The sequence below is a fragment of the Labeo rohita genome, chromosome 18 (genome assembly GCF_022985175.1).
Source record: "Labeo rohita strain BAU-BD-2019 chromosome 18, IGBB_LRoh.1.0, whole genome shotgun sequence".
NCBI classification, from domain to species: domain Eukaryota; kingdom Metazoa; phylum Chordata; class Actinopteri; order Cypriniformes; family Cyprinidae; genus Labeo; species Labeo rohita.
The window spans coordinates 29,721,610-29,732,913 of NC_066886.1; the positions used below are offsets into that span (position 1 = coordinate 29,721,610).

Genomic DNA, 11,304 nt, shown 5'->3' on the forward strand with positions numbered 1-11,304 from the left:
ATATGGGTATCGGTTTCACTGTAAAAGTGGGGAAATATTATGCTGCGTTACACTGAATAACATCTTGTTTCGCGGTTGTAAACAAGACACAACGTTCAATGACAATAGTTTAACCTTGATATATGAACAACGTTAGACAAAATAGAACATTACCTAGACTTTCATATTTTAATAATTTTATACATAAGAAACGCTAGATTTCCTGTAATACATTTTAGATATTTTATGTTAATGCATTAATAATATATGCAAACAAGCTGTTGCACGACTAACTAAAAATCTCCCAATAATTTAAAAATCGGAAGTTTGTAGTTGTGAATGTATATTATTATCATTATTATTTTAAATCACATTTCGGTATCTGCTCTTGAGTTGTTTTTTTATACGATCAAAAAACATTTAAAAAAAAAATAAAAATAAAAAATGGAATACTGTGGGATTTAAAAGCTCAAATAAAAATTCAGATTTTTTTAGTCAATGTTTACTACAGTAAATTTTTCACTAATAAACATTGTGTGTGTGTATATATATATATATATATATATATATATATATATATATATATATATATATATATATATATATTTATTTATTTATTTATTTTTTTTAAACAATTTATGATCAAATGAATCACGTAAAATCGGTAATCATCCTCCCCAAGAACAGTGAAATATCAGTAAGTTGAGAGGATGAACTCTCTCCACAATAACAAACAGGCGGTTGTCTGTACAGCTTCACCTTGGGTCCGGATGTTTTTATGACAAAGGAGTCTGTTTTGATGAAACACTGGGGGCTGTGATTGGCCCTCTTTGTTAAACATCACAGATAAGGGGTGGTGCGACCTCAAGCATTACAGTGGAGGATTGGCTTCTTTGTAATAAAGGCTAAAATTAACCATTTGCCCCTTCACAAAAAGGCATTTTTACGAAGTATGTATAAGGGGCGTGGTCTTCCCTCTTGTTTACCGCCATTGATTGGCCGCATTTGAAGTTATGCTTGAATATTGCTTACAGTTAGGGTGTGGCTTGGACCTTCACGGTCGTGCCAGTGCTTTAAACCATCGCTGCCTGACGTGACAGAAATATTGCAATGAATAGATTTTCATCTGCCGCCACCACCACCCACTCCTTCCTCTTTGTCTCCTTTCAACTGCGCATGTCCTCCAGTCAATAAAGACGTCTTCCTTCAGCCATGTCATAATCAGTCGGAGCAGTATGCAACTCGATAATCACTTGATAATGTATCGATAGATTATTACAAACATTCACAGTCGAGACCAAGTCTATCCGCACCCCTTCATTATTCCAGGTTCTGGTAATAAACTACACCAATGATGTTGTCACTGCCAGCAGTCTCCAGCAGAGGGCGCTAATGCATCATTTTATGGCTCTTAAATGTGATCACGACTAAAAAGACAAATGACTTGTCAACATTTTTATGTTTTTTCTCAACTGGACATGCTTGTTGAGGTTGCTGTTCTTCCTCCAAAAAGCAGTTGTACATTAAAAAAAATTCTCAGTGCATTAAAATAGATTTCATGTCATAGATATAATTTTACCATACACATAAAATCGTTTATAAAATGAGTGCTGTCAATTAATCGCATCCAAAATAAAAGTTTGTGCTCATAATATATGTGTGTAGTGTGTATATTTATTATGTATACATAAATACACACACACACACACACACATATATATATATATATGTGCAATAACCTTTATTTGTTACCACCTACATCTCAGTACATCCCGACATCTCATTCTATTCTATTCTATTCTACTCTACTCTATTCTACTCTGTTCTTTTTCTATCATCTGTAGCACAACTGTATATACAATTTATTTATTTTCTTAAATCTTATATTGCAATTTTTGTCTATTTATATTTACATATGTGTATTTTTTTATTCTCAACTTATATTATTTTCTCTGTGTTGTTGGTGTGGTCTCTGTGCACTGGAAGCCTGTGACACCAAAACAAATTCCTTTGTATGCGTAAGCATACTTGGCAATAAAGCTGTTCTGATTCTGATTCTGATTCTATATATATTTCTCATATGTACATGTATGTTTGTGTGTGTGTGTAACATGCGATTAATCGTTCTGACAACACATTTTAAATTGTACTGCTATTTAATCAGAGATGTTTAATAATATCACACTACTATTCTTTCCGACACAATATTTTTCTACACAACAGTTACAACCAGTTCTGTTCTCATAAACAGAATTTGAATCGAAAACAAAATAAATAAACACATATATTATGAGAATTCATTAAGAGTCAGTTTTCCTTTGTCTTCTTTTTATATATATATAAAAAAGATCTACCCAAGACAGTTAAGAAATAAATTAAATATCATTTTTTCAACTTTGTTAAACCTTTTAAATACAAACAGGTGTCAACTTTTCACTGTTTAACACATCAACAATAAACCTGAGCTTAAACACAAGATAAATATTAATAAAATAAAAGTGAAAATAATATCAAATTTCAGGAGGGTTAATATTTATGTTGTTTTTAATTATTTTAAGGATTGTATTTAAAAATCATGTTTAAAAGTCCTAAAACATGGAGAAACAAATCTACATTTGTGTGACATAAAACTTGGCTACAATCCACATATGTGAGCCTGGACCACAAAACCAGTCATAAGGGTCAATTTTTCAAAACTGAGATTTATACATCATCTGAAAGCTGAATAATTAAGCCTTCCATTAACGTATGGTTTGTTAAGACAGGACAATATCTGGTCGAGATACAACTATTGATGGTGCAAAAAAATCTAAATATTGAGAAAATCGCCTTTAAAGTTGTCCAAATAAAGTTCTTAACAATGTATATTACTAATCAAAAATTAAGTTTTGATATATTTACAGTAGGAATTTTACAAAATATCTTAATGGAACATGATCTTTACTTAATTTCCTAATGATTTTTGCCATAAAATAAAAATCTATAATTTTGACCCATCCAATGTATTTTTGGCTATTGCTACAAATATACCCCAGCGACTTAAGACTGGTTTTGTGGTCCAGGGTCACATATTATTACCCAATGTCTTATTGTTTTGCATAAAGACACTAAATTTAACAAAAAAATGGATGAAATCTTCCTTTCGGTAGCCATCGATGTAACTACATTACTTAACAGTTAAGGACATCATATTTGAAAAAGAAAATGCACGTTAAATATATATTTCTGTAACTAGGGAAATATTAAATGTAGCGCTATGCCGCCTATCCTGGTTTCCATGGTAACACCAACATTCTTTACGACAGGCTACTGCCGTGTTCTGACAGACCGGTGTCGTACGATTTTGCAGAATCACCATGGCGTCTGTGTTGAAAGAGACTGCGGGGTTGTATGAAACGTTGAAAGCCGAGTGGAATAAGAAGAATCCAAATCTTAATAAATGTGGTGAGATCCTGAGCAAGTTAAAGGTAGGATCGATGATATCTAACAGCAATTATACTCCTAATCTATAGAAATAAGCCGTAATTGTAGCCTGATGAGCAGTTAGCAATGCTGCTATCTGGAACTGTCTTGTCCGATTGATTCCTGTTTACTAACAAACAATTTAATTTTGTGTTTGAGCTGATGTGTATCATAAAAACACAAATGATTTTTAGTGAATTGTGTGCATTTGGGTTCGTTCATCGCCAGAGTACCATGTTAACTCGCAGATATCGATTCGATACAGTAGAGATATAAAATAACGAGTGTGAATTGATTTTATTTATACTCATTCACAAGTACCCAGTTTTTGTCTTTTTCGATTTTCTAAATTATGTTATCTTGTACACTTATTAATTAATATGTTGGTTATTATGAATGAAAATACACAGGTCTCTAAATTGACAGCTCAGTATTAAATATCACATTTTATAAACCTGAATCTGAACATTTTATCAATTCGTCTCATTGTGTTTTTAACCTTTTTTTTTCTTTTGGGTAGATATCCCTGTTGGAGTTGAACTTTCTACCAACTACTGGGACCAAGCTAACCAAACAACAGCTTATCCTTGCCAGTGAGTATTTATGATATTGTTTTACATTTTTTTTTTCACCCTGAAAATATTAACTTTTTTATGTTTTAATTATTTATTATTAATAATTATTTTCTTGTAGGAGATGTTTTGGAGATTGGAGCACTATGGAGCATTCTGAAAAAAGACATCCCGTCCTTTGAACGCTACATGGCTCAGCTTAAGTGTTATTACTTTGATTACAAGTAATTTTTTTTCTTGCATTTTCTGTTTAGTCACTATCACTCAGAATTTACTTTATCTGGGGTAACAATAATCGTTATGGAATCACATTTTGCCTACTACACAATATACTAGATGTTGGTATCTGGCGTGTGATTAAATGCAGCATTCAAAAGGAAGACTGGAGACACATCGGATATATACAGGAAATATGCATTATTTTAAAAATGGGTTGGGATTCTGAACATAGTTCTAGTTGCCTTTTCAACACGTTATACGCCGAGTTGTTTTGCTGGCTTTTTCTTTGCTCCTGTTACAGTCTCATCTCTTGTTAAATGTCACAGGGAAGAGTTGCCAGAGTCAGCCTACAGGCACCAGTTGCTGGGTCTCAACTTGCTCTTCCTGCTCTCTCAGAACAGAGTTTCTGAGTTCCACACAGAGCTGGAAAGACTGAGCGCAAAAGACATCCAGACCAATGTCTACATCAGACATCCAGTGTCATTAGAGCAGGTGTGGGACACTTTTTTTCTCGTCACTTATATTAAACGCATACGGCGTTGTCTGTTTTTTCATACATTTTCATTTCTTTATTTTAGTATCTGATGGAAGGTAGTTACAACAAGGTCTTCCTTGCCAAAGGAAATATCCCTGCTGAGAGCTACACTTTCTTCATTGACATTCTTCTTGATACTATCCGGTAGGGGTTATTTATAGTTTTATTCACTAAATGTACACAGTTTGGTCTTCATTGCAGGGTCATTTAAATCTTGTTTTTTTTCTTTTTTGTAGAGATGAGATTGCTGGTTGTATAGAGAAAGCATATGAACAAATTCAGTTCAATGAAGCCACGCGGGTGCTTTTCTTTTCATCTCCGAAAAAGATGACAGAATATGCGAAGAAAGTAAGTATTTAATGTTTGTCAGGTATTATTACTAGGCTTTTTACAATAATGAATTTTGGGATTAACAGTCATACAAATAATTAATGATTTAACTGTGTATCGTTTATGGTACTTAAGTGTCAATTATTCCTTTTACGTGGAATCATATAATGTCATAATTTATATAATAATTCATATAATTTAATAATTTAAAAAAAAAATTGTTCACCCAAAGATTTGCTGAAAATGTACTGAGGTCATCCAAGATATAGGGCTGCACGATTCTTGCTAAAATGTGGATCACGATTTTTCTCCATGGGAATTGAGATCACGATTCTCTTACACGATTCTCATTTTTTCAACCAAAATTCACTGCACTCAAGTACAAAAAAAAACAAAAAAAAACAAAAACAGGACATGTAGTATAATAAAGTGCTGGAGTCTCTTTTCTTTATTTTAGACCCTTAAAGTGAATAAAAGTCATTTAAAAGTTTTTGAACATACGAGAACATTAACAAATAATAAATAAACCAATAATAGAATAACCAATAATAATAAATAAACCAATAATAAAATAAAGCAGACCATAGGTTTGTATTGTTTCAAATTAAGAAACAGGTTTGGGTTGTCTGATAGTGATAATAATAATATCACTTTTTTTTGTCTCTTGGAAATACACATTTGAATTTAGCTTGAGGATGCAGAGGTAAACTTTTGTACATTATCAATCAGTAACATTTGTAAAAGTTGTAGCAACCTCAGTTGTTTATGGTTAAATTTATTATTTTTTATTATTATTATTTCAAATTAAGCATTGGTCTCCCATAGTAGCAAGCATACACCTGTAGTGGGCTCGCACAGCGCAGCAGGTTGAACTTTGGTCCGAGCGGATAAATGGTCCGTGTGGCGCGTGTTTTTTCTGTACCAATATTGTTACAGAACATTCTCACTCTCACCGTCGCCACCAGGATTTTCCACACTGGAGTTAATTTTTTTCCCCCTCTTACCGCTACAAATCCACGAAGCAAACTGACTCCATTTAGGTCTGCGGCCTTGTCACACCTCATGTGAGTGACAGTGGAACGTGGCCAATGAGGGAGAGGAGAGACGTGATCGAGATTGATGATTGATTGGTGAATTAATATTGTTTTGTTATTGTGTGAGTGTGACCAATAACGTGTGAATGCAGCATGACCTAAATGCAGGAAATACACAGAAGTGATTTGCCATCATTTAGAAATGAGATCGCATTTATGTATGAATCAAGATCGTGATTTTTCGATTAATCGTGCAGCACTACCAAGATGTAGATGAGTTTGTTTCTTCATCAGAACAGATTTGGAGAAATTGAGCATTACATCACTGGCTCAGCAATGGATCCTCTGAAGTGAATGGGTGCCGTGAGAATGAGAGTCCAAACAGCTGATTGAAAACATTACAATAATCCACACCACTCCAGTACATCAATTAATGTCTTGTGAAATGAAAAGCTCCACGCTTGTAAGAAATAATCCATCATTAGTACGCTTTCGACTTCAAATCATTGCTTCTGGCTAAAATACATGCCATTTATCCGTAACTTTGCTTTCTCTAGCGAAAATGTCGTCCCTTATGATTCAGGAGAGAAATATGCACAAATCAAGCATTGTTTACAAGTAAAAAATGATCCAAAACAGACTGTTTAAACAAAAATGTTGGTGGATTTTGATGTTAGAGCACAACAGGGGATGAACTTTTTAACTGGTTATTTTAGAATTAGTGTTATTTTGGATATTTGCAAGAAGCGATGGTTACAGTTTAAAATGCCTTCGAGATGGATTTGTTTCTTACAACCAAGTAGCTTTTTATATATAAAGATGTTAACTGATGGACTGGAGTGGTGTGGATTACTTGTGGATTAATGTGATGTTTTTATCAGCTGTTTGGACTCTCATTCTGACGGCACACATTCGCTTCAGTGGTAAGCATGTAATGCTACATTTCTCCAAATCTGTTACTGTGAAGAAAAAACTCATCTACATCCCGGATGGGCTGAGAGTGAGTAAAATGTTAGGGTTAACTATTTCTTGTTTGGATAGATATTGATATTTTCATGGTTTGGCTTTTGTGCTTTGCAGAGAGGCTGGACCCAGAGTTCTGATGGATACTATTCATTCAGTACCCAACACCAAAAGACAGAGGAAGTGACCATCCCCTCCACAGAACTGGCCCAGCAGGTCATCGAGTATGCAAGGCAGCTGGAAATGATTGTGTAGTGTGGATATAGCAGTGTTTAGACACATGTATACATAAAGGTTCACGTTTGTTTATCCAAATATACAAATCAAACCATTGTACAGTGGCCATATATCTGTACTCAGTTTAGACACAGGATGACACGGCTGCAAATAATGACTCTCAGAGGACGAGACCGGAACTCTTTAGCCTACAAGTTATTAATATCTACCTGTATCAGGGTCTCTCTGTATGATTGTCTGCTGGGTGTGTCAACCCTTCTGCATTACTGATGAACATCTAATGACTGGGTTTCAATTTTTCTTTTTCTAAATAAACATTTAATATGTCTTATTTTGAATATTCACATGTTGTTCCTGTCAACAAGGATGGTTTTTATCAAGAGAGAGCTTGTGTAAATGTGAAGAAAACTGGCCTGGCTGGCGTTGTCACAAGACATGGACACTTCTGATAAATAAAATGCTTTTTTTTTCTTTTATAAAATGCCTTTTGAAACACTGTATAAATAACATGTTATTTAATGTTGAGTTAAATTCAGGAACTACTGTGAAAATGTCTTTTTGTCTCAAATGCAAAAAAGTCAGGTAGGTAGTTGATTTGTCTTCTAAACTGATAAAATGTCATCTGAACTTTTAACAAAATGAAGTCAGCATTTGTAATGGATGCTGTACAGTGGCTTGGACTTATAGTCTGCTTCATGTTCAGATTAGGTAACCAGTTGTGAGTCACATTTGTGCATGTTTGTTAGAGTATGGTGAGAGGTAGCTGATTATAGAATTCGACTCGGATGTTAAAAGGTTCTCAAGATGTCCATAGATTCATGGTGGTATCAAGCTGGGGTGTCACATTCCTCAAGTACACCACCTTCTAAAAGGAATCGTCACTGGTGTCTGTGAAGGAAAATTGGAGGAGTTGTTGGAGAAGAGGTCTTAAGCCCTGCTCCTGGAGACCCACTGCCCTGTAGAGCTCAACTCTGGCCCTCAAGATCCACTTTCCTGCAGAGTTTATGCTGCCTTCACACCATGTCGTAATTACCGTAATTCCGAGATGACAACACGTGACATTTTACTCATAGCTTTCCATGTTGTCGGACCCAGAGATAACGCCTAAGTAGCGCCAAAACGAACCTGACTGTGGTCACGTGGTGCGTCTGTAACTGGTTTAAGCCGTAATTCTAAAAACATTTCGAGTTTACAAGTTGTAATTACGAGTTCAGGAACACGTGAGGGCTTAATAGTGTTGCCATAGAAACATAATTCAGTAATAAAGGCATTTCATTGAAAATATTGGTAAACCATCCAGTGTGTTATGGTTTGCACTCTGGAGATGTGTTTTTGCAGCGTTGAGTAATGTAGCCAATCATAGACATATCTGTTGATTTCTTGAAGGGGTCACTGGATGCCCATTTTCCACAAGTTGATATGATTCTTTAGGGTCTTAATGAGAAGTCTGTAACATACTTTGGTTATAATTTCTCAGTGGTAGTGTAAAAAACACCCTTTTTACCTTGTCAAAATCAGCCCTTTTTAGAGCAAACCGTTCTGTTGCATGTTCCTTTAAATGCTAATGAGCTCTGCTCACCCCGCCCTTCTCTACTGTGGGGTGATGAGCCGTAATGTTTACTTTAGCCGCGAAACTTGCTAACTAGCACCTTAATAAAAGCGGTTGTCAGATGCTAAGTTCACTTTTACATGTTGTTTGAACATTAATGTGTGTTGGCAGTGTATGTACAAATCTACCCTATAATGATAAAAATCCATCCAGTGGTTTTTAATTAATCTGTAAAAATAATATCCCCTTTTTCAAATCGAGCCATTCTCAGATGCCTGTCGGTGTGCCGTCACACCCACAGAGGCCGCGCCCACAAGAGTTGATTGACATGAGCTCTTACCTCAGACCAGCTGTCACAGTCCAGTAACTTTCCTTGTTTCCATGTAAGTTATATCCGATTGAGCGATTGAGGTGTTGTGTTGCTGGATGTAATAATGAACATAGTGGTCGTCATTTACTCCCGACATCTGAGCCGCTGAAGATGCAGTAGATTACATTTGTTTGTGAATGGAATGCCCTCCCGATCTACATATATCCGTCTATGTTCGCGCGAATCATTCGTGATCCAGCTTCACCTATAGCAGAAGTGAGTATAACGTGGTAGTTAGGAAGTTTAGTAGCTAAACACGGCTAAAGTAAACAAGCGCGTTATTCCACAGAGAGAAGACAGGGGCGGGGTGAGCAGAGCTCATTTGCATTTAAAGGAACAACCCCTTTGAATGAGATGATTTTTGCAGAGCTCATTTTGACAAGGTTAAAAGGGTGTTGTTTTACAAAACCATTGAGAATTTTTAATCAAAGTATATTAGAGACTTTTCATTAAGACCCTAACTTGTGGAAAATGGGCATCCGATGACCCCTTTAAGAGAAGCGATTTGCAAAGATGCATAAAAAACCCTTATTCTCACTTCTGCTGTAGGTGAAGCTCGATCAGAATGATTTGTGTGAACATAGATGCATGTATGAGGCCGCCGAGCGCATCTTCTTAAAAAAAAGTAAGGTTAATCCTCTGCATCTTCAGCCGCTCAGATGTTGGGAGTAAATGATGACTGGTATGTCCATTACTACATCAAACAACAGAACACCTCAATCGCTGAATCTAAGTCGTTCTTGTCTTCCCCTGCACCAGGTCGGACTGTTCTCAACTCGCTCATTTAGGGCGGGTCTAAGGTAAGACGGTCATGTCAATCAGCTATCGTGGGAGTGGCCTTGGTCGGTGTGACGTCAAGAAGCTGAGAATGGCTTGATTTGAAAAAGTGGATTTTACTTATAAAGATTAAAAAAAATACCATTGGGTGGATTTTTATCATAATAGGGTTGTTGTGTATGTACACTGCCAACACACATTTATGTTCAAACAACATTTAAAAGTGAGTTTTGCAACCCATGACCCCTTTAAAAATGCAAGAGCCAATTAGAGGCATTTAAGTGGTGTGCAGTGGTGTTCTAAAATGAGGGGGCAAATTCCTCCATTTTCTTGTTTTTAATCAAATGTAAATTCATATCCCAGTCACATTTTCTTGGTTAAATAAACATTACTTACACTATCAGAACAAGAAAAAAAAAATTCTATTTTATATTTTTACATTAAAAATGTAATCAATATTCTATTTAATGCCATGTATGAATTAAGTTAGTGTTTTTAAACATTTTATATTCATTAAAACTATAACTCAAGGCAGAAACCATTTAGACAGTATATTATATTTGTGAACTTCTGTTCTGTAATTTTTTTTTATAACTAGGCCTAAAAAAAAATTTCCTGATCATCAGTCATCAAAGCTCGCTTACAGACACAGGGATTTCTTTTAAATTTCACCAAGCTGATTATTCACTAAAAACTCCCACAGATCACGTTTTCATGCAATTTTAACTCTTATTCTGATATAAAAGAGTGTGTAAGTTGTATACTTACTTTTTAAAATTACTGTTCTCATTAACGCTATTATATTGTTTATTCCGACTGATTCACAAACACCCATGAACACAAGAGGCGGGATTTATTGCATAAACCAATCACAGCCAAAACATAACCAGTCATATCCAATCATATCACGATGCATCCTCTCATGTGACTACACCCCGCCCCCCCACCCATTCATTCTTAATTACCCCCCAGCAAACTCACGCCATGCCACGTCCAGAACAAAAATGTACAGATAATGTACTCACCCTCTTGTCATCCAAGATGTTCATGTCTTTCTTCAGTCGATAATAATTTTTTTTTTTTTTTTGAGGAAAATATTTCAGGATTTCTCTCCATATAGTGAACTTCTATGGTGCCCGCGAGTTTGAACCTCCAAAATGCAGTTTAAATGCAGCTTCAAAGGGCTCTAAAGCCGAGGAAGAAGTGCTTATCTAGCGAAACAACTGGTTATTTTCTAAAAAAAAAAATTGACAGTTTATATACTTTTTAACCTCAAA

The 11,304-nt window shown here is 35.3% G+C and overlaps 1 protein-coding gene across 1 annotated transcript; it reads left to right on the forward strand.

Annotated features, from left to right (window-relative positions):
- Positions 1–3,287: 3,287 nt before the first annotated feature.
- psmd8 (proteasome 26S subunit, non-ATPase 8) lies at positions 3,288–7,662 on the forward strand. The gene is made up of 7 exons (XM_051134498.1): positions 3,288–3,446; positions 3,962–4,034; positions 4,135–4,237; positions 4,559–4,724; positions 4,811–4,911; positions 5,004–5,115; positions 7,212–7,662. Exons 1-7 carry the CDS (start codon positions 3,336–3,338, stop codon positions 7,347–7,349), a joined length of 804 nt encoding a protein of 267 aa, XP_050990455.1. The 5' UTR covers positions 3,288–3,335; the 3' UTR covers positions 7,350–7,662.
- The last annotated feature ends 3,642 nt before the right edge of the window (positions 7,663–11,304 follow it).

Coding starts and splice junctions, on each gene's coding strand:
- psmd8 (XM_051134498.1), top strand. CDS start 3,336: ATGGCGTCTGTGTTGAAAGAGACTGCGGGGTTGTATGAAACGTTGAAA. Junction 4,035..4,134: donor ACAACAGCTTATCCTTGCCA/GTGAGTATTTAT, acceptor ATTTTCTTGTAG/GAGATGTTTTGGAGATTGGA. Junction 5,116..7,211: donor TGACAGAATATGCGAAGAAA/GTAAGTATTTAA, acceptor TGTGCTTTGCAG/AGAGGCTGGACCCAGAGTTC.